A 24,956-nucleotide genomic window follows, 5' to 3' on the forward strand; every position below is an offset into this window, starting at 1 on the left:
GACATCAGGCTAAACCTGACAATTAACAAGTGTGCTGCACTACCCTATCTCGACCGCTGACAAGGCACCAGCAACTTAGGTATCAGAGATAAATATTAGCTGGGGGTATTTGGATATATAGGTCATTGATACAGCAACATAAAAAATATTCAGAACTGTCTTTCCAACAGCTTGTTACAAGTAGAGAAATAGAACAAGGGATAAAAAGTGAACCTGGGTTCTTAGCGATGTGTATCCCTAAATGTATTAAAGAAGAATGTTGTAATTCAAACTTATGTTCTAACTGTATCTGTTTAATTGCCTATTTAGTTAGTTTAACTCTTAAAAATTCTGTCTTGGAAGTGTTTACTTTGAAGTTTGACAGTTTGCCAGGTTTTCGGTATTACCAAAATGTGTGCTTCTAACATAAAGGGTGGAAATGAGTTATGTTGGTTTGTTCTATTAAATATGGAGCACAAGTATGGCATTATAATTGTTCCATTTTTTTTATAATACTGGGCAGTAAAACCGTCTGGGCCTGGGCTTTTTCCTACTGGTATTTGTTTTAGAGCTGCTGCTATTTTATCAGGAGTAATTAGAGCATTAAGCTCCTGTGTTTGGGCTTCAGTCAAGTGAGGCAAGGGGGTTTCCTGTAAATATTGTGCGCTATCTATGCTTGTATGTGTTGTTTGAGTGGTATTGTTTAAGTTGTATAGTTTTGAGTAGTAAGATTTGAATTGTGATAGGCTTTCTGGAGTAGAATGTACTTTTTTGTTTGTTGGCGCTTTCAATTCATGCACAAAGTTTTTGAGTTTTTTTAAGTTTAATGGCTCTGGCTAAAAGCTTTCCTGCCCTGTTATATTCAAAATAAAATCATTTTTTTGTTTTTAGTGCCAATTGATTGGTGTCATAAATTTTGGAATAGATTTGCTGATCAAGAGGGTTATTTTTGTGCTCGAATTCTATCTTGGATAATGCATCTGTAAGTTTTATATATTGCTGTCTAGCTACTTTTTTCATTTGGGATTTACGTTTGATAAATTCTCCTCATATAAAGCATTTGTGGGCTTCCTATACTGTAAAAGGGTCACTGTTAGGAAGGGAGTTGAATTTAAAATATTCTGACAGCAATGTTTCAAGTTGGGTAATGAATTCTAGGGCTGCTAACAATATGACATCTAGCTTCCACAAGAAGGGGTGGTTTGGAGCATTTGGACATCTAAGTTGCAGTTTAATCACAAAGTGGTCGGACCATAAAGTATGTGTGATTTTAGAAGTTGTAGTATATGCTGGGCCTTGCTGGTTAGTCGTAAGGTAATATATTCTACCACATGACTGGAGTGGGGACGAGAAAAAGGTATAATCCTTTTTAGTAGGGTTTATAAGTCTCCATGGGGGATATTTATCAAGCTGTCAACCTGAAATACGCTGGAATTCCACAGCATAATTGTGGCGAGCTTGATTCGATCTAGTTAAGCCTACAGACCGGCAAAAACACAGATCGATGCTTACATCATTACAGATGTTCCTATGGCTGCGGATGCCATTGGAATCAATGGGAGTCTGAAAGCAGCGAAAGCTTATGTTCAATGCTGCCAGGTATACCATTGATTTCTATGGTAGAAAACCAGTAACGTTTACACCTAACACCCTAACATAAGCCCTGAGTCTAAACACCCCTAATCTGCCGCCCCCAACACCGCCGCCACTAAATAAAGTTATTAACCCCTATCCCGCTGCTCCCGGATCCCACCGCAACTAAATAAATGTATTAACCCCTATCCCGCCGCTCCCGGATCCCACCGCAACTAAATAAATGTATTAACCCCATTCCGCTGCTGTTCCAATCAGCCAATAGGATGAGAGCTCAATCCTATTGGCTGATTGGAACAGCCAATAGGGTGAGAGCTGCTCAAATCCTATTGGGTGATTGGAACAGCCAATAGGAATGCAAGGGACTCCATCTTGGATGATTTCACTTGCATTCAAGATCCAGTTTACGATGGAGACCATATTGAAGAGGAGCTCCTCGTCGGATGTCTTCAGGATGGACCCGCTTCTCGCTGGATGGATGAATATAGAAGAGGCATCATGGATGAAGACTTCGCCGGCTGGATGAAGATGGAAGAGGCCGCCCCGGATGAAGACTTCTTGCCGGCTGGATGGATCCTTCAAGCAGAATTTCAAAAACTGCAAGTGGATTGTCGGGGGTTAGAGTTTTTTGGGTGGGTTTTATTTTTAGAGTAGGGTCTGGGAAGTAAAATAGCTAAATGCCCTACAAATGCCATTTTCAGGGCAATGGGGAGCTTAGGTTTTTTTAGATAGGGTTTTTATTTGGGGGGGGTTGGTTGTGTGGGTGGTGGGTTTTACTGTTGGGGGGTGTTTGTATTTTTTCTTACAGGTAAAAGAGCTGATTTCTTTGGGGCAATGCCCCGCAAAAGGCCCTTTTAAGGGCCATTGGTAGTTTATTGTAGGCTAGGTTTTTTTTTTATTTTGGGTGGGCTTTTTATTTTGATAACGCTATTAGATTAGGTGTAATTCTTTTTTATTTTTGATACTGTGGTTTTTTATTTTTTGTAACAGTGTTTATTTTTTTGTAATTTAGTAATTTTTAATTGTAGATTTAAATAATTTGAGTAGGGTTAGGTTTTTAAATATGTTATATAGTTAATTTAATTGGTAGTTTAATGTTATTTTAGTATAATAATTAGGGTAGGTTAATTAATAGTTTAATATAGTTTAATTTAATTTTAGTATAATAGTTAGGGTAGGTTAATAAATAGTTTAATATAGTTTAATGTAATTTTAGAATAATAGGGTACATTAATTAATAGTTGAATATAGTTTAATTTAATTCTACAGGTAAGTTTAAATTTATTATAAGATAGGGATGTTGTAATTTCAATGTAAAGTTAGCAGGTTGTTAGATTAAGGGGTTAATAGCTTAATTTAGTTTATTGCGATGTTGGGGCTGGTGGTTTAGGGGTTAATAGGTTTAGTAAGTGGTAGTGATGTGGGAGGCCAGGGGTTTAGGGGTTAATAAATTTATTTAGTTGCGGTGGGTTCCGGAGCGGGGGGATAGAGGTTAAAACTTTTTTTTTTTTTTTTTTTAAAACAATTTTTTATTGAGGATTGCAACATGAACAAGAAATAAACTGAAGGCTTGATATACATACAAGAACAAGACATATTTCTTTCAATACTTTCATGCAGCTGATAATACATCTGTCTTTAGCTAGCATAGACCTTCTCATAGATTATAGTTAACTGAAATGTTATATGCAATAGACTGCGCTCTTGGTACGCCTTTGTTATAGTAACCTCATTTTTCCTTTTTTTTAAGTGAAGGGGGTATAGAGGGAGTGCAGCGGGCAAAAGCCGCTCTGATTTAAAATATCTGATATCTGGGGCAAATGAGAATATGACCGGGGCTGGAGATATTACTGTGTAACTATGGGTATTGTGTGTAGGGTGAAACCAATTGTTGTCTTGTAACCTGAAGTATGGGGAAGTCTATAACTGCTACAGCATAAGATGAGCCTATGAGATAAGTTAGCACACATTCGTGATCCAAATTTGAACACAATAAAATTATAAACATATACAGAAATTTTTGTATAATACATTTAGAATTTTGGGATTTACTGAACATAGATGAAGGAAGCTCTACAAAAATCTCCAAAGTTTAATAAAATGCCTATTTACTAACTCATTTCCCTACACTCTTCATAGATGTATTGCTACCTCGGCCGCCGGCAGCATCTGTATATGTAAAAGCTATATAGGTGTGAGAGTGAGGTTCGGTGTGATGCCCTAACGCATATAGGCTAAATGGTTCTTTAAATCTAATAGCAATTGTGCAATGGTTAGGCTTCAATGTATATAAAAAAATAAGAGAGAAAAAAAAAAAAAAAGTGAAGGTTCCCAGAATCTTCAGTGTCTTGTGAGATTGATGTAGATGTGTAATTTTACTACTACGTGAGGAGCTCTGTGGGTCACACATGTTACATACATGCATCATCCTCCAGTACATATAAAAGATAAATACAATACACCATGGGACCTTATCTCAGCCCAAATTCAAACTGTGAACTGCAATGAGTAAACAAACAAAGTATTATACACTGTTCTGACCTAAATTTCTGCTCAAGGAGCCAGAGTAACAGAGAGGATAACATATAAAACAGTCAAACCTGGGGGAGAGAGGATCGTGAAAGAAAAATTAGGAGGGGCTTCATGGGCATATGTGAGTATGCAGGGTGTGCAGGGTGTTCAGCCAACTCCAGATTATTCATCTTTGGGGTAAAATGGGGAGAGAATGAGCAAGTGTCTCAAGAGTTTGCGTAAGTCCCATATGTGAGCTGGTATGAGGACCGGTATATCCCGGGCGTTGCAGCAATGTAGGGTCCAGTCCCACCATGGCGAGTTCTCTCCCCTGTGGCTAGGTACTGTCCTGATGAGAAGGTAGGGAGAGTAAAGGGCTGAAGCAATTACGGCTTTCTGGAGATCGTGAGACCAGCAATAAGGGAGAGTCCCGGCTAGAGAAGTGTTATATGTCGCCACTGTGGCGGCATTTTGAATCATAGGCGTTTTGCTATTTCTCCTACCGCAGACTCCATTTATCCCAGAGGGGATCTCCAGACAGCTACCACACGCTGCTGCTTGATCTACCCGTGGGAGCTGCATGGCGAGTTCCCGCAGTGCTGCCAAGCTCCGTTTCACATCAGCGAAGTGCTCCTCCGTGCGTGCAAATAGTAAGTCCTCCCCTCTGTCCTCGGACTCCATGCTCTTGGGGGATTAAGACAATGGAGATAGATACACGGCCAAAAAAGAAAGTGTGTAAAGGGGCCCAGTCTCTGGTTATATCAGGCGGGAGTTCTTTGTCCCAGAAATCAGAGGGGGGGGGGGGGGGGGGTTCGGCCGCCGTGAGTGCGACTTAAGCAAGATAAGTTTAGCTTGTTGAGCCAGATTTGTCAGGAAGGGATTACGGTAGAAAGGAGCTGGATCTGATTCTTTTCTTCCCGACTTGCTTGCTGCTAGCGATGAGGGGTTGTGGATAGATATCTCAGTGCAGTCTGCAGTTCAAGTGCACATACAATGGCGGCTCAGATTTTCAAGCACTCAGGGCGGCTTCATACAGGAGCTTTGTCAGGGCATCCATCGATTCGTCTCAATCATAAGTTCTGGGATTAATACCATAAGATGAGATAGAAAATATTGATTTTCCCTCAAGTAAGCATAGGTAATTGAGTTGAGAAGGTATATTTAAGCAGGAGCTTCCATTAAACATGTCCGCTCTCTCTAACAGCTGGCTCCGCCCGAGGTTAATACTTTTATTTAGTTGTGGTGGGGTCCGGGAGCAGCGGGATAGGGTTAATACTTTTATTTAGTTGCTGCAGTGTCCGGGTGCGGCGGGATAGGGGTTAAACATTTTAGTATAGTGGCAGTGTTTAGTGACAGGGTATAAATAAAGTTGGTAAAAATCCGAATAGCAGCGAGATTGATGACTGCTAGTTAACAACAGTCCGCTGCTCATCGCCCCGTACTTGGTGCGTGGCTTTCTGACGGCTTTTTTAAAAAAGGTATAACGCTAAGTGACCCTTACTGATATGTATAAGAAAGAAATATGTGCTATGTTAATAGATTGTAGTATAGGAGGTACTACTTATATGCGGTACGTATTGAATTAGGAGTTAAGCTACGATATAAGGATGAGATGATTCTTGGGGAGCAAGTAGCTAGGGACCTGTACAAACAAAAACGCTTTTAGAATGCAAATATATCACATCTCTGCTATGTCTTATTTAAATGCTAGGTAGGTTAGTAAAAAAGTTGGTACTTGAGGGAGCGATTCGTGAGATGGTGACACATTATTTAGGGAACTGATCTCTTTGTCACGAGAGGCTGTTAATTCTAGGTCTGATGCTGGGGATGTTCGGATATTAGTAGTAAAGAAGTTGCTCACTGAAGCTTCTTTTGTCACAGTGGTTTTGGTAAGTTTTGCAGGCTTAATTAACTTTTTGGTCGCCATGTTGGGGTTTAAGGCCCTGCCTAGGTGTGTTGAAGTTGGACTGTTGTTAGAGCTTAATAAACAGGAGCCTTAAATATAAGTAGTTGATGAAAGGTGAAGATTACACTGCCTTTTACTATGGGTCTAGGGTACGGTATTTGTTCGTGGGGATATATTCTCAGGGAAGCTAACTCCCTTATGCCTCCTAATATTCTTTATTAAAGATCCAAAGGTCACTATGTGTTATTAGTGGCTGTGATATTTGCAGTCTTTATACCATATCCTTGACCCATGGTTAGTTTAAGAGGTAAGTTAATGGGAAATGTCTGCTGTCCTGCAGCTATGATATGTTAAAATGTGTCTGGTGATAAATATTTTAGCGTGACCTATAGATCACTTATATGTATTTGGCTTGTTGCAATATATATTCACTGTGCCTGTGGTATTTTGCCTGAAATTAATTTAGCCAATAAAGGTATGTTTGCTTTGGGCGACTTTGCCCTTTACCTTGGCCTAGATGCCCTTTTTGCTGCTCTAGCAAAAAAGGTTTCATTTTGCTGGACGTCTCAGTATATCCTGTGGCTTCGTTGAAAGGAACTAGCGATCATTTGTTTAGTGGTCCCAGCAGAGCTCTATTTAATGGGGCTGTTGTCCTCCGGAGCTATGTTTAGGATGCAATAATTCCCTTCCATACATGATCATTGTGATTTATTATGCTTTTTAAACAATCTTTTACTTCTTTGTATCAAATACAGAATTCATGGATTGATTTCCTGTAAATATGTTTCGGTTGAGGAACAGTTACATCATAATCTAAGACATTTTCCAAATGGTATTTAAATTAAAGTGCCTATGGCATGTGCACTGGTTCTATGTAGTAATGTAATAGTTGCTGTTGGATTCGAATATGTTCCTATACTTATAGTGCCACCTGTTCTCTGCTTTGATTGGCTTGGTGTGTTCATTTTATTTTAACATTTTTATTATTTAAACTTTGCAAGAATTATTATAGCTTATTTAGAGGGTCTACCATAGGAACAGCATGTCATCAATGTATGTCATCCATAATGGAATGAGACTAGTGTATTCCTCCATCTCATTAATGAATAATACTGTTTGTTTCCAATGTCCAAGGAAAATATTACCATATGCTGGGGCACAAGCAGTGCCCATTGCTGTTCCTTGTATTTGTAGAAAATATTGCTCTTTGAATGTGAAATAATTACATACTTAAGTAACTTCAAGATAAAATGATTGTGTTCTCAATTTTTAAATGTATTATTAGATAGAAAATGATGTACAACCATTAATCTATCATTATGTCTTATGTTTATATTCAGTGATTCTACAACAACTAGTCATATATTTTCTGATGGATAAAGATCCGTTAAGTGTTAAGATACTTCCATCATGTCTAACATATAGGATGTTAGTGTGTATCAGTATTATCTTATTCTTTTATCAATGTATTGACTAGCAGCTTCAGTTAAACGTTAATTAGATAAAGACTCTCATTTCAAGTGGAGCTCTATTGATAAAGCAGGGAGTACTATCAATATCACAGGTAGCAATTTGGTTTAATAAGTGAATATTTAAACATAATTACCAGAGAATGTCTTGCTCATATTATAAGGTGTGAGCTATTTGCTGCAACTGAGTGCAACACATAAGAGTACTAAAAAAGTTAGCATGACTAGAGACCTGAAGTAAAGTGTTGAGTATTACACTTATATGTACACATATTAAAAGTAAAGTATATGTAGATTCAAGTTTAGATCAGCACTCCAGCTTATTGCTTAAAAAACTACCAGTCAAAACTCACACACACTTGTGAATAAGGGTGCTCAAACCTTCAGGGTCACCCTCAAGGACGACAATCAACATAGTGAACAAAAGATAGAAGGAAGCAGGTAAAGGGAAAAACCTTTAATAGAGCAACATTTCAGGACTCCTGACCCTTTCTCAAGCTAACACACAATGAAAATATTATTAAATTTATGTCAAACACATACAATGGGGGACCAATCCTCATGCCTCATAGGGGCGTGTAATAACCTTACATCATCATGACATCAGTTTCAATATACAACCCTCCATATCTTAATCATTGACTGCCTGTATTAGGTTCTATCACCTATGGAAATGTAATACACAGCTATTATTTCAAGGGACCTTTATTCATTTAGCACCAAATAGCCACCTTTAACTAAATACTAAATAAAGGGCATCAAATCAAATTCTTTGTTTAGTCCCCTAGGGGACATAGTATCCATTTTTTAGATCCATTTGACTTCTTTATACAATAAATCTTTAATTCTATCCCCTCCCCGTAATCTTTTTCTTGCTTGGTCTATGACCCTGAAACATTACTTAAATTAAAAGGAGATGTAGAGAGGGAAGTCCCTTTTTTTAAATTCAGTTCTAAAAATAATACTTAAGCAAGAGATTGAATTCCTAGACACAAAGGTATATAAATATAATTGTGGTCTAGGCACAAATTTATATACAAAACCTACTGATCACAATACTTTATTGCATAGAGAAAGTTTTCACTCACCTAGGGTATTCAAAAGGGTGCTCAAGTCTTAATTGATATGTGTAAATAGGATTGTCTCTGATCCTAAGGCACGTCAGGAAAGATCAGGGCAGATGGTTCATAAATTTGTCAGGAGGTGCCACAAGAGTTAGGGACCATACAGGAAAGTCTCACTGATTACTGCAATAGATCAAAGGGGGATCAAGTAAGTAGGATTTCTTTTGTTAGTACCTATAATACTATGAATAATAAGTAATACAATTTTTAACGTTCTTAAAAGAAATTGGTTCCTCCTAAGAGAGGCATTCCCTGAAATAAAAGAGTTAAAGCAGTATCCTAGAGGGGGTTACCGTTAAGGTAACACTACTGGTAGAAGATTAGTATGTGTTTATCAGGTAGTAACCACTAGGGGCAATATTGAACCATTTTTTTGTTAAACCATGTAGTGGCACTTTCCCATGTTTAGGGTGTGCACAGTGTAATAGTGTAATAAAATGCAGATAGATATCATACCCCTATACAGGGAAAAGGTTTAAAATTCCACGTTATTATACATGCAATTCCACATACGTTGTAAATGCATCAAAGTGGCTATGTAGACTTCTGTACATAGGTGAAACTACCCAAAAATTTAACACTCACTTCTGTCAGCACAAATCCAATATTAGAAATAAAAATAGGGCTCACCTCCCAGTACCTACACATTTCTTAGCAAAAGTCAGTTGAGGTCTATGGTCAAAGACCAAGCAGGAAAGAAATTACAGGGAGGGGATAGAATTTAGATTTACTGTATAAAGAAGCCAAATGGATTTGGAAACTGGCTACTATTTCCCCCAGGGGACTAAATAAATAATTTGATTTGATGCCCTTTATTTAGTGTTTAGTTATTGGTGGCTATTTGTTGTTAAATGAAAACTCTTGAAATAATAGCTCTGTATTACATTTCCATAGGGGTATAAAACCTTATACAGGCAGTCTTTGGTTAACGTATGAAGGGTTGTATATTGAAACTGATGTCATGATGATATAAGGTTATTACATGGCCCTATGAGGCCTGAGGATTGGTCACTCATTGTATGTGTTTGACATAAATTAAAACATGTTTTCACTGCATGTTAGCTTGAGGGGGGCAGCAGCCCTGAAACATTGCTCTATTAAAAGTAAAGTATATGTTTATTCTTGAAATAAATGTATAAAATATTTTAAAGTGATTGGTATATGGTAAGGGGTTGTACTGGGAAAGGCTCAAAAGTATACAGTATATATATATGTGTGTGTGTGTGTGTGTGTGTGTCTTACACACTCACACAAGCACACATATTATATATGACTTGTGAACATTTATTTGTAATTAAGTTGAATAAATAAAATTTACTTTTTAAATATAGTAAGTATTGTAAACTTCATCTATGCCTAGATATTTTAAGGACATTCTTTCTCTCAGGTGACTTTGGGGAAAAAAACTTGATGGCCCCAAATTGTCTTGACTTTTGGACATGGGAGTAGTTTGGAATCCTTCACAACTGGAACACTGTAATCTACTATACTTGGACACTTAAAAGAAGCTAAAACACCCACTTTATGCCCTTGGGCCAGTCAGCCTTTTTAAACTAAGAGGAACACTGGAACTGCTAAATCTCAGGCCAGAGCATGGAAAATGCCAGTTTCTAGAAGCTAATGCACCACACAACTCACACATACAGACCATTCACTTGCATCAGCTTCCCTTAAGCCAGGAGACACTGCTCCTTTAAAATATTTTAAATGAAGATTTCATGGAAGGTAGGCCCAAGCTGAGGCTGTTTGAAGAAAATAGAGGGAGAACCTGATTGTCTCTCAGAATCATGTAGAAACTCTTTAAACCCCAGGGCTGGATATACACTGTGTGACTACTTTATTAAGTACAGCTACCTAGTAGAGTGTTGAACCTCCTTTAGCTTTCAGAACAGACTGAATTTGTCTAGGCATGGATTCAACAAGATGCTGAAAACGTTGTGGGGATATTGTGTACCATGCAGACATTAGTGTGTCACGTAAATCCTGGAAATTCAACAGAACCTGCAGCAAATAGCTCTTTCTAGCTCATCCCAAAGATGTTCAGTAGGATTGAGATTCGGGGACTGAGTGAGCTATTGCAGCAAAGAAAAGTAATTTTAATGTTCCAGGAACCATTCCATAGTGATGCGGGCTTTGTGCACCAGCGCATTATCCTGCTGGAAGTAACCATCTGCCTGAGGATAAGCTGTCAACATGAACAGATGCACTTGATCAGCAACAATGTTTACGTACGCTGGGGCATTCAGAAGTGAATCTAGGGGTATCAATGGACCCAAAGTGTGCCAGGAAAACATTCCCCACACCATAACACTGCCCCCACCACCTCGCACAGTTTTCATCAGACATGATGGGTCCATGGATTCATGCTGTTTTTTGCCAAATTTGGAGCCTGCCATCAACATCATGCACTAGGAACTTTGATTTGTCAGACCAAGCAACCTTTTTCCAGCCTTCGATAGTCCAGTGCTGATGTTGTTGAGCCCACAGAAGGCGTGCTCTCTTGTTCTTTTCTGATGATAATAGCATTTAACGTAGCCGCCGGCTGTTGTAGCCCATCTGCAACAATGTGCGCCTAGTGTTGTGTTGCAATATGTTTTTTCTCCACACCAAGGTTAAATTCTGATGTAATTCATGAATTTGTGGCCTGTCAATCTGCTTGCACAAGTCAAGCCATTCTCCTATGACCTCTCTCATCAACTAGCATTTTTCTTTCAGAAGCCAAAAACTCAACAGCACAACAAAAGTAAACTGTATTTTCATTTTTCTTTTATTTATTTTTTATTGAGGTCCAACAACATATAAAACATAAACAAGCTTATAGGACAGTTATGGATATGGGCATACATCTGCACAGTGATAACATCATCAAATAGAGCCTGTGATTCACAACCATCATACAAAAGAAATGAACAATGTTAAAGATAAACATATGTGTTTAAAAGAACGTCCTGTATATTTGATTCCTGACCTCTTTTATATCTATGACAAATTATGTCCCAGATCATTAAACAATCACTTTGGCATCAAGAGTACACAAAATATAAGCAGTTTGGGACTAGTACAATCTTGAACATTTATGTCATAGAGGGTAATAAAGAATGGAGATATCTAAGGCCTATATAATACAACAAATATAAAATAAACAACAGGGAGAATTTTGATGGAATCTACGTTCCTTTGCTTACTCAGTAAACAAAAATTGGGGGGAAGGCGGAGCCAAAACTCCAATAACCATGAACCTACGGAGGCGGGGGTATAGAGCTTGGCAATTATCTGTCTCTTTATATGTAGACTATAAAACATGAAAAACATAGAAGACAAAAAAAAAACTCTGGGCCTATAGAGATAAATCTGATCATTCAGGGTAGGGGGCAGACAAGTCTCCATCGTACTACTATATTCTGGGCTTTGTAGATTTGAATAGGAAGCTGGGTGGCTATAGGTCAGTTTGAAGGTACCAAAAATAACTGAGAGCCTCATTGCATGATGAATAAGTAGGAATTCACCTACCAAATATATGTGCAAACACTTAAACAACTCTGAGTAAATATAAGAATAGTAAATAAAGGTGCAGCACCGTTGCGTATCATAAACAGTGGAACATATTGGATAAACATGGAAAATAGTGAAACAGTAGTACCTATATCCATAGCACCTAGAAATAAATGAACAGTCCAATTGCCCTATACTGGAGCTAGGTGTGTGAGCTGTGAGATAAACTAGACATATATGAGTATTATACCACTAAAAGTTAAAAATATCAAGATAAGCATGTCAGTGCTATCTTAGCTCTAAGAGGGGTACAAAAGGGAAAGCCTTAGAGTCAATGCATAACAGTATAGCTGATAACTAAAGCAAAGCAGCCCTAATATTAACATGTAGGGCTGATTATAAAACCTTCCCATCTGCACCATATGGATAGCGGGAGTCAAATTCCGATAAAATTAAGTGGTAGGGATAACATTAATATGTGGAAAGTAAAAAATTGACTCAGTAGGTGAAGCTATTGTTGATCAGTGCGCTTGTTCCAGTTCACACAATTGTATATGTGTATATAACCCCTAGGCCATCTAACTGGCTAATATAACGTTTGTTCAAATTCCAACTATATATTAACTAATATCATGTATATAAACATTTAGCGTCTAATTTCTCTATTGTTTAGTAGATAAGCTAAAGACCTTATCAAAAGCTAGTATAATAACAAGAAGAAGTCACATATCTAAAGAGTATTCAAATTATATACCCCACCACAGAAACAGAGATCTCACCTGTAGCTGATAGTAGAAAGTAGCTATCATATTGCGATGCATAAAACCATTGGAATGTTACTGTTCCATCTACCTGAATAAGACAGCAGACACAGAGTTCCCAAGACCTGTATAAAAATTATAGGAGACATGACTAATAGTAAATTAGTAACTTTAGAGAATGGAGCAGATCACGTACGTCTAATGCAAATGGCAAACTGTAGCTAATCCTTGACTCCCCTCTAGTGGTCGCAGTTGGCATTTACATCTTATTACTAGATATTTGAATTTAAAGGGACATTAAACCCAAAATTTTTCTTTCATTATTTAGACAGAGAATACAATTTTAAACAACATTCCAATTTACTTCCATTATCTAATTTGCTTCATTCTTTAGATATCCTTAGTTAAAGAAATAGCAATGCACATGGGTGAGCCAATCACATGAGGCATCTATGTGCAGCTACCAATCAGAAGCTACTGAGCCTATCTAGATATGCTTTTCAGGAAAGAATATCAAGAGAATGAAGCAAATTAGATAATAGAAGTAAATTAGAAAGTTGTTTAAAATTGTATTCTCTATCTGAATCATGAAAGAAAAAATTGGGTTTAATGTCCCTTTAAATCCCTAGCCTGTCGTTAGGCAAATCTAGGTAAATATCTCGGGTGATATCTAGCAAATGTCCAATACTCATTAGTCAAGCTTGGGGGGAGGGGGCTACCCAACCTCTGTCTTAAGGGAAAATCACAAGAAATACAGTACTGTCGCCCAAATACCCCTTTTACTTGCTGCAGTATAAAGTAATTGACTTACATGCAAGCTTCCAATCTAAAACATTTCAATAAAACATAACAGACAAAACATATCTACATCAAACAATTAAAATGAACCAAGATTCTTTTATGGCAAACAACTCCACCGAAAACTGTTCATATAGATATGGTATTACAAAGGTGACTGTTGCTATGAACAGAAAAATAAACTTTTGTGTTAACCTTACTCATTATACATAAAGTAGATTATAACCAGTCCAGATATTGGTATAAGTTCCTGAACATACTAGCCAACTCCAGATCTATTCTCTTGTTGCGATGAAACCAAGGAGAGTTGTAGGATGAAGGAAGGGTTCTGTGACAGTGACAAAAGATCTCTGTCCCCTAATAAGACCATGGCAGGGCTATTAGTTGCAGATGTATAGGGAGATAAACCACTGCTCCTGGAAGAATAGTCTGCATCTCCAATATAGCGAGCATGTCGCCATTGCAGTTTCTTATCCCCTCTAAAATAATCAGAAGAAGTGCGGGCCAACATTTTAAGCTGTAGTGACGCACTTTTCTCACCAGGGAAATGCTGCTCCTCTGCTGTGGTGATATTACACAGTGTGTCCTGCGATGTTTCATCCCCGTTGAAGGCTGGATACTCCGCTTGTTTGAGGTAGACAATATGGCCAGATACACTTTGTGCAATAAGTGCATCTGCATAGCCGTCATTACATGCAATAGTGGTGGTAGGTAGCGCAATTAGACTCTGTGTATCACTCCCTACAATCTCGGCATCCCTCCCTGCAATCAAGATAGTGCTCTCCCCGGGGTCTGTAGCTCCTAATTTGTCATGTGAGATGAATGATGAGCGTTGGGGTTCCTGAGCATTACCTCTTTTGAGGACTCCAATGGAGGTGGCTGTAAATAAAACAGGCTCTGCAGAGTCTGCTGTATCTATTTTTTGCGCCATCTTTAGCGCCCATTCAAATGCAGCCTGGAAGTCGTCTAGGAGGTTATTAATCTCCCTAAGAATATGAGCCCCAGATATCATACTGCCCCTATGTAGCTGCAATCGTTATTATAAAACAATGAGGGGTTTTCAACCAGTCCGAGATCTCTCACTTGTCTCCACGTGGGTAGGAGTAGGGCCGCTCTCAGGGATTCCTTCTAGAACAAGAAGCGTCTGAGCTGTGATATTCCTGTCATTGAATATCTTCTTCTGTAGTTTTGTTCTGCTGGGTCTCCTGGGTCATTAAACTCAGTGTGTATAATGTATGAGAAGCTAGATGGTCACCAAACTTGATTATTATATGGAATATAGCAGGAGCTGCCACAGTGTGCGACTGTTCAGTTCAAGATCCAGCTCCGCCCCCCTGTATTTTCAATTTTTATTCAGTACCAGGAGGAAAACATGACGTTTCGGGCTCAATTGCCCTTGATCATATGACCTTTTTGCAGTATACACCTCTCTTATAAGCATACTACCACAGGTGCAGCTAATTACAACTTAATCTAACTTCATCAAACATAATCCCCAAGTGTGGGTGCCCCCTAGTGGTCTATGAATAATAATAATACATAGTACAATTTAATAAAAAAACAAGTCAATCTTAACAGTGTTACAACTTGATATTGGGCTACAAAGTAAATATATGTATCAAAATACATTTCCAGCAGGACAATTCTATATACAGTGGAAGGGAAAATCTTTTCATAATGCTCACGAGCAGAGAAGGGACATTGCAGAATCTAAAAAATTAATTAAAGGAAAATATTAAAATCCAATTCACGGTTCATACTTATTGGGTACATACAGTCTAACATATATCCACATTGATTCTCGCCTCTTTAAGATCAATTCCCTGTCACCACCTCTCCGTGGGACTGGGACATTCAATTGTGCAATTGAATGGCCAAAGGCTAAAAAATGATTGGAGACAGGGGCATTCAAATCCTTACATCTAATATTGGACAGAAGATGTCGTCTATATAGCGCCACCAGGTGGCGCCATACAGAAGAATTCAAATTTCTCTTCAAATGCAGACATAAACAAGTTTGCATAGGTAGGGGCGAAATTGGACCTTTTTGATGTTCTACAAAATGTTCAGATATTGAGAGATATTTATCAAGCCGTCAACTATGCTGCATTTGCCGGCACCAATATGCTCGCCTAACATCGCCTAACATCGCGGCCGCGGAACTGAATACGCTCTCCTTATTTATTAAAAAAGCTGTCAAAAAGCTGCGCACCAAGTACGGGGCGATGAGCGGTGGACTGTTGTTAACTAACAGTCATCGATCTCGCTGCTATTCGGCTTTTTCCCAACTTTATTTATACCTTGTCACTAAACACCGCCACTATACTAAAATGTTTAACCCCTATCCCGCCACTCCCAGACCCCACTGCCACCTAAATAAATGTATTAACCCCTATCCCTCCGCTCCCGGAGCCCACCGCAACTCTAATAAAGTTATTAACCCCCATCCCGCTGCTCCCGGAGTCCACCGCAACTCTAATAAAGTTATTAACCCCTATCTCACTGCTCCCGGAGCCCACCGCAACTCTAATAAAGTTATTAACCCCTATCCGGCCACTCCCGGATACCTCCGCAACTAAATAAATATATTAACCCCTAAACCCCTGGCCTCCCACATCACTACCACTTACTAAACGTATTAACCCCTAAACCACCAGCCCCCCACATCGTCATAAACCAAATTAAGCTATTAACCCCTAAACCTAACAACCTGCTAAATTTACATTAAATATTAACTCATCCCTGTCTTATAATAAATGTAAACTTATCTTTAGAATTAAAATGAACTATATTAACCTACCATAACTATTATACTAAAATTACATTAAACTATTAATTAACCTACCCTAACTATTATACTAAAATTACATTAAATTACATTAAACTATTAATTAACCTACCCTAACTATTATACAAAAATTACATTAAATTACATTAAACTATATTAAACTATTTATTAATCTACCCTATTATACTAAAACTACATTAAACTAACAATTAAATTAACTATATTACACATTTAAACACCTAACCCTACTCAAATTATTTAAATCTACTATTAAAAATGACTAAGTTACAAAATAATAACAACTAAGTTACAAAAAAATAAAAAACATTGTTACACAAAATAAAAAATAAATTATCACATATTTAAACTAATTACACCTAATCTAATAGCCGTATGAAAATAAAAAAGCCCCCCCAAATAAAAAAAACCCTAGCCTACAATAAACTACCAATGGCCCTTAAAAGGGGATTTTGCGGGGCATTGCCCCAAAGAAATCAGCTCTTTTACCTGTATATAAAAATACAAACACCCCCAACAGTAAAACCCACCACCCACACAACCAACCCCCCAAATAAAAACCTATCTAAAATAACCTAAGCTCCCCATTGCCCTGAAATGGGCATTTGGATGGGCATTGCCCTTAAAAGGGCATTTAGCTCTTTTTCAGCCCAAATACCCTAACATAAAATTAAAACCCACCCAATAAATCCTTAAAAAACCTAACACAAACCCCCGAAGATCCACTTACAGTTTTTGAAGACCCGACATCCATCCTCAGCAAAGCGGCAGAAGTCCTCAGCAAAGCCAGCAGAAGTCTTCATCAAAGCGGGCCGAAGTCTTCATCCAAGCTAGCAGAAGTCTTTATCCAGACGGCATCTTCTATCTTCATCCATCCGGCGCAGAGTGGCTCCATCTTCAAGACATCTTCTCAAGAATGAAGTTTCCCTTTAAATGACATCATCCAAGATGGCGTCCCTTACATTCCGATTGGCTGATAGAATTCTTTCAGTCAATCCGAATTAAGGTGGAAAAATTCCTATTGGCTGTTGCAATCAGCCAATAGGATTGAGCTTTCATCCTATTGGCTGATCCAATAAGCCAATGGAATGCGAGCTCAATCCTATTGGCTCATTGGATCAGCCAATAGGATGAAAGCTCAATTTGGGGGGTTGGTTGTGTGGGTGGTGGGTTTTACTGTTGGGGGGTTGTTTGTATTTTTTTATTACCGGTAAAAGAGCTGATTTCTTTGGGGAAATGCCCTGCACAAGGCCCTTTTAAGGATCATTGGTAGTTTATTGTAGGCTAGGGTTTTTTTTTTTATTTGGAGGGGGGGGCTTTTTATTTTCACAGGGCTCTTAGATTAGGTGTAATTAGTTTAAATATTTGATAATTTATTTTTTATTTTGAGTAACTTAGTGTTTTTTATTTTTTGTAATTTAGTGTTTTTTATTTTTTGTAACTTAGTTGTTATTTTTTTGTAACTTAGTAATTTTTAATAGTAGCTTTAAATAACTTGAGTAGGGTTAGGTGTTTAAATATGTAATATAGTTTGTTAGATTAATGTGGTTTTAGTATAAAAGGGTAGATTAAGGAATAGTTTAATATAGTTTAATTTAATTTTAGTATAATATTTAGGGTAGGTTAATTAATAGTTTAATGTAATTTAATGTATTTTTAGTATAATAGTTAGGGTAGATTAATGAATAGTTTAATATAGTTTAATGTAATTTTAGTATAATAGTTAGGGTAGGTTAATTAGTAGTTTAATATAGTTTAATGTAATTTTAGTATAATAGGGTAGATTAACAAATCGTTTAATATAGTTTATTTTGATTCTAAAGGTAAGTTTAAATTTATTATAAGATAGGGATGAGTTAATATTTATATGTAAAGTTAGCGGGTTGTTAGGTTTAGGGGTTAATAGCTTAATTTAGTTTATGGCAATGTGGGGGGCTGGCGGTTTAGTGGTTATTAGGTTTAGTAACTGGTAGTGATGTGGGAGGCCAGGGGTTTAGGGGTTAATACATTTATTTAGTTACGGTGGGCTCCGGGAGTGGTGGGATAGGGGTTAATACATTTATTTAGTTGTGGCGGGGTCTGGGAGCGGCAGGATAGGGGTTAATAACATTATGTAGGTGGCGGCAGGGTCCGGGAGCGGCGGGATAGGGGTTAATAACATTATGTAGTTTGAGGCAATGTCGAGGCGGTAGATTAGTGGTGTTTAGACTCGGGGAACATGTTAGGGTGTTAGGTGTAAATGTAACTTTTATTCTACCATAGAAATCAATGGGATATTGGGCAGCAGTGAACATGAGCTTTCGTTGCTTTCAGACTCCCATTGATTCCTAAGACATCTGCGGCCTCCAGGGTTGCGGATTGAAAAGGAGGTACGCTGGGCCGGAATAGTGGCGAGCATACCTGTTAGAAGTTTGAAAAATTTGTATTCGGAACATCTGTAATGACGTAAGCATCGATCTGTGTCAGATTGAGACCGGCGGATTGAATGTTACGTCACAAATTTCAACTTTTGCCGGTCTATAGGCTTTGATAAATGGGGCGAATCAAGCTCATCACAATTACGCTGCAGAATTCCAGCGTATTTGTGGTTGACGACTTGATAAATATTGCTCATTCTCTTTATGGTCATTTAGAAAAAAATCTATATTATCACTTTACTTTAAATTATCAAGGTGACTAAAAGAGTGATCACCAACTAAAATGGCTTTGCTCTTTCTGCATCTTGCCATTCTACTCGCTTAGCTAAGACACCTTTGTACATTATATTATCTTTATGTGAAACAATTTCCACTAAAATCAGAATAGTTCATGCAGCTATTTTCAATTTAGTGAAGAGAATCAGAAAGAAGAAAACTTGATTTTCAATAACAAGTAACTATTTTCATACATTATATTATTATTATTTCTTTTCAATCGTATGCATATGTTATTGAATAGTTTTGATTTTCTAGAGTAGGTCCATATTCTTGCATGACAAAACTCAATACATGTGTACTAATCAGTGTATCTTCATTTTAGATGCAGCATTTTTAATCATTGATACAGCATCATTGAAAGATGCTCAGAAAGGAGAATGTTCTAAACTGACAGAGATTAACACCCATATAAAGGATACAAATTACAAATGGTTTGTGACTCCAGACAAGAAGGTTTACGCAAAAACATTGCAAAATCCAGACATGAAAAATAGAGGTACGTTTGATGAATTAATTTTATTTGCAATAAAGTCAGTTAATTTAACAAGTTAATACTTCTTACAGTGAACCATAAAGTGTGCTACTAAAATGCAATCAATATTTCAGATTCATTTCCCCAGCACAATTCAGGGGTCTCACTCTTATGCAACCCCTCACAACAAACCCTCTTAAGAACTATATATATCCAACACATACAGTAATCCACTAAACATGCCCTAAAAATAATAATAATTATATAATATTTAAATACATAATGAAACCTTAAAAAATTGATTTAAAGGGACAGTCGAGTCCAAAATAAACTTTCATGATTCAAATAGGGTATGTAATTTTAAACACCTTTCCAATTAACTTTTATCACCAATTTTGCTTTGTTCTCTTTGAATTCTTAGTTGAAAGCTAAACCTAGGTAGACTCATATGCTAGTTTCTTAGACCTTGAAGGCTGCCTCTTATCTGAATGCATTTTGATAGTTTTTCACCACTAGAGGGCATTATTTCATGTGTGTCATATAGATAACATTGTGCTCACACATGTGGAGTTACATAGGAGTCAGCACTGATTGGCTAAAATGCAAGTCTGTCAAAAGAACTGAAATAAGGGGGCAGTTTGCAGAGGTAAAAAGTGTATTACGGGGGGCGGAGCCTGAAGCGCCCGAGAATGGCCGCACAATCTCACTGCTCCGGTCCTGATTATGCTATAAACAGCTCTATCCTTCATATTCTTAAGAATTGGATCCTGTGAAACCTCTCACGCATACCTTGAACTTTTGTCTACTAGTGAGCGACAGCCAAATTTAACCTTTGGTGTTATTCCCTGGACCCAGGACTGGAGCTCTACCTTGAGCACACAGAAGCGGAGGCCATTTTTCACATCCTCGTGGCTGCAAAACTTTTACCATCTAGTCGGGCTTCCATTCTATACTGAAGACTGTCTACATTTTTTTTGACCCCCCGGCAAGTACCCTTTGTGGGCTTGTCGTTAAGCGACAGTGTTCTCTTGCCAAGCACTGTTATAATTCACCCAACAGAGATTTACCTGTTACAGTACCAGATGGAGTCTGGGGGAGCATACTTGCTTACGCTAATTACCGAGATCCTGGATGATCACTTTGTCAGACTTGAGAGAGCAGTGGATGCGGCTTGGAGGAGCGACAGTGACTTAATCCAGATGAGCAACACTGAAGCTGCGAGGGCGGTGGTGTCTAATTTGGAGCCTACTATGGACTGCAGCCTTTCACTAATGCCGCAGAGCGACTTACCTCCCATGGTCGCGGCTATACAGAGGAGAGAGTTGGTGCCGCTTGATTTGAGGAACCTTGACAAGCCGGTTGAGACTAATCTCTTTGCTCCTATCCAATCTCCTAGTGCCCCTCGAGGGGTGCGCATGATGCTGCTGAACAGTTTGGCCTGGACGAAGCTAGGGCCTTTATACAGTATCCCAACGGCAGCTACTCAAGGCTCACAAAGCACGCAGCAGGCGCTGCAAAGAGTATGGCATCTGCTAGAGATAGCTCACACCTTCGATATCGCCTTGCACAGCTTAGCAGATAGTCTATCCAAGAGTTATGGGCAATGTCCTAGGTTTGTATGTATTAAAATAGGGGTAGGCTAGTTATTAATAATTACACGGATAACGGTGTTGAGCATACCTCTTATACCCTCATCATCTGTTAAATTGACTCTTGTAAGCCAGCATGGACTCCTCTGAGGAACATTGTTCAAATTTTTAGCACTCAGGACTGCAGGGTTTTGCTAAATTTCACTGTTCTTACCAGACATATTTTTCTGGCCATGATCTTTATCTTACTGTTCTTGTTACTGCCCTAACTAATTATAATTTATCTAACATTGTCAGTCCAGCTTCCTATAGACAGTTTTTATTTAGGTAAATGCTTGGGGGCCTACATATCACTAGTTGCGGGGATTGCATATAAATACATGCTTATACTGTTTGTGTTATATGACTACTAGCCACATTTTCCATGTTTTGAGGTCAATGTTTGTCTACCATGTTTATTGCGGGTTAAATGTTGTACCAGTGTTGCAGCCGCGAATTTAGATTACCTTGCTAACACAACTAACTATCGCTGTTTAATTCTCTCCTAATGTATATTTGCAGGACGAATATTCTCAATTTTCCTCACCTAGTAGCAACAAATTGACCAATGTTATCTTGTACTCTGATCCTCTGAGACACATATCAGTATTTCTAATCTTTATTTCCCATTGGCATGCACTGGGTCGCGCTGTCTGCGGCCGGGATGGCGGGGCCCTGTGTATGTCTGGAGGTGCGCAGTTGTCTCATGTCCCCTTTATAGGTACTAATGGCTCTAATAATAACACCTTTTAAGAACCCTCACCATTGGCTCACAAATAGGATAACTCATAGGGTATATTATCTCCCATCTTTATCTCCGTCAGTCATTCTCCCATCTTATCTCCTCATTAGCTGCAACATTAGTTCTGATTGTGTATAGAACGCTACATATGAGTGTATGCTTCCCTATCTACTACCTAATTCCTTAGGAACAGCATCCTATATTCCTTGTACCTTTTGTTTTCCCCTACAACTCTACGTAGCTTCTATGTTGATTAACTGGCATTCATGGTATGTCTCCATCCAGGATTATACACCCTAGGCTCCACTGGTAAACCCATCTGATTGTAAAGATTTCTCATTTTCCCCATATTTAACGTCATATAATCAAATCTTCATAAAAAAGCAATCCAAATCTGTTTATTTACCAGCACTCTAGAATTGTTTTCGCTTTATTCATACTGTTGTAAAAATAGAAAATTGAGGTTCAGTTGAGATCCAAGAGTGGTCTCCCTAGTTGTTTTTTTTTTTTTTACCTCCAATGCTTATTTCATATAAAATGGTGGTCCAAAAGTGGCCTTATCTTCCATTTTGGAGGTATACAAATGATTTGGTATACTGCTTGAGTATTGTGCTTATTTCCCTAAGCCTTTGTATGTAATGCAACTAATCAATCATATTGTTGTATCTTATGTTGTCTTCATTCCATACAGTTTTCATGGTGGCGTTGTACTGTATATTTCTTGTATACCTTATGTTCAACCTCAAATAAAAAGTTTCAAAAAAAAAAAAAAAAAAAAAAAGTGTATTACTATAATAGGTAAATGGGTAATAAAGGGATTATCTATCTTTTTAAACAACATAAATTCTGGTGTTGACTGTCCCTTTAATAATCCTGATTCCAGTATCAGCTATAGTTAATCTCTTCCAATAAATGTGGAATAATAATCGCCAACATTTCTAAAACAATAATGTGGTGAAATGCTATAAACAACCTATTAAGTGTATATAGCAAATATATCATATTAAATGCATTATGTCTATATAGGCAAAGGATACATGAATAAGTTAAGTAGAAGCAGAAAATAATTTTGGTGCCTTAAAAAGAAAAGTGCAAGTGTAATTGTATTTTGATGAAAGATGACTAAATCCTACTCATGTGGGACAGAGCAATACTCGCTCTGTAATATGCACATGCCTGAGTTTATTCAGAAACATCTGATGCAACATTTGGATCAATTTATTCTAACAACATTAAAAATCATTAAAAGTTCCATAATGCAAAACAAACACCTAGATTACGAGTTTTGCACTAAACAGGGTGCGAAAATAAAGCCGAAAAATTTGCGTTATTGCACTTTCCATAGCGCTGCCATTACTAGTTACTGAAAAACCTCCTTGTGGTGTACGTTATGCAGCGTTAAGCTCCATACTGCACAAAGGCCAAGGGCTGAGTTTATGTGTCCGTGCATGCTTTCCCCCATAGACATCAATGGGGAGAAAGTGTTAGAAAAAAACTAACACCTGCGATCGCGGAATGGAGATTGCCTTAACGCAACCCCCATTGATGTCTATGGGAAAAAGAAAGTTACATTTAAACCTAACATAAACCCCTAGTCTAAACACATCTAATCTGCCGTCCCCAACATTGCCGACACTAATAAAAGTTATTTACCCCTATTCTGCCACTTCCCAACATCACCAACACTAATAAAAGTTATTAACCCCTAATTCGCCGCTCCCCAACATCACCAACACTAATAAAAGTTATTAACCCCTAATCCACCGCTCCCCAACATCACCAACACTAATAAAAGTTATTAACCCCTAATACGCCGCTCCCCAACATCGCCGACACCTAAATACACCTATTAACCCCTAAACCGCCGGCCCCCCCCACATCGCCAACACTGTAATAAAGTATTAAGCCCTAAACTTCCAGCCCCCAACATCGTAACTACTAAATTAAACCTATTAACCCCTAAACCGCCCCACACATTGCAAAACACTAAATTAAACTATTAACCCTTAAACCTAACACCCCCTAACTTTAAATTCAAATTACAATATAACTAAACAAATTAAAATGTACCTGTGAAATAAAAAACCCTAAGTTTAAACTATAAATTAACCTAACATAACTATTCTAATAAAATAAAAAAACTACCAACTAAAAACCTAAATTAAACATTTTAAAAAACCTAACACTACGGAAAAAAGTAACATTACAAAAAATGATAAACACTAAATTACAAGAAATAAAAAACTCTAAGATTACAGAAAATAATAAACAAAATTATTAAAAATAAAAAAACAATTACACCTAATCTAATAGCCCTATAAAAATAAAAAAGCCCCCCAAAATAAAAACACCCTCTAGCCTACAATAAACTACCAATAGCCCTTAAAAGGTCCTTTTGTAGGGTATTGTCCTAAGTTAAACAGCTCTTTTACCTTAAAAAAATACTAAGTACCCCCTAAAAGCAAACCCCCTACCAACCAACGCCCAAAATAAAAAAACCTAACTTTAAAAAATCCTAAGCTACCCATTGCCCCTAAAGGGTCATTTGTATGGGCATTACTCTTAAAAGGGCATTCAGCTCTTTTACTGCCCTTAAAAGGGAATTCAGCTCTTTTACAAGTGCCCACTGCCCATCCCTAAAAAAAACACCCCCCAAAAATATAAAAAAAACTAACACTAACCCCATAAAATCTACTCACAGTTCCTGAAGTCCAGACATCCATCTTCATCCAGGCGGCGAGAAGTCTTCATCCAGACGGCGACACCTTTATCCATCTCGGGGACGTCTTCTATCTTCATCCCGGCGGCGGGCGGAGCGGAGCTATCCTGGAGGGCGATAACATCCTGTGCGGAGTGTCCTCTTCATACGATCACCGCCGTACACTGAAGTTGAATGCAAGGTACTCGTTTCAACATGGCGTACCTTGCATTCTTATTGGCTGATTTGATTCTTCAAATTCAAATCAGCCAATAGAATGA

At 37.9% G+C, this 24,956-nt stretch overlaps 1 protein-coding gene across 2 annotated transcripts in view; it reads left to right on the forward strand.

Moving 5' to 3' along the window:
- LOC128663457 (uncharacterized) overlaps positions 1-24,956 on the forward strand; it is a 260,004-nt gene that overhangs the window by 120,417 nt on the left and 114,631 nt on the right. For both annotated transcript variants that reach the window (XM_053717792.1, XM_053717790.1), the window contains exon 5: positions 19,458-19,631. In XM_053717792.1, the coding sequence (XP_053573767.1) occupies positions 19,458-19,631 (174 nt within the window). The remainder of the gene's footprint in view (positions 1-19,457; positions 19,632-24,956) is intronic.

Source organism: Bombina bombina, chromosome 6 (assembly GCF_027579735.1).
Source record: "Bombina bombina isolate aBomBom1 chromosome 6, aBomBom1.pri, whole genome shotgun sequence".
NCBI classification, from domain to species: Eukaryota; Metazoa; Chordata; class Amphibia; order Anura; family Bombinatoridae; genus Bombina; species Bombina bombina.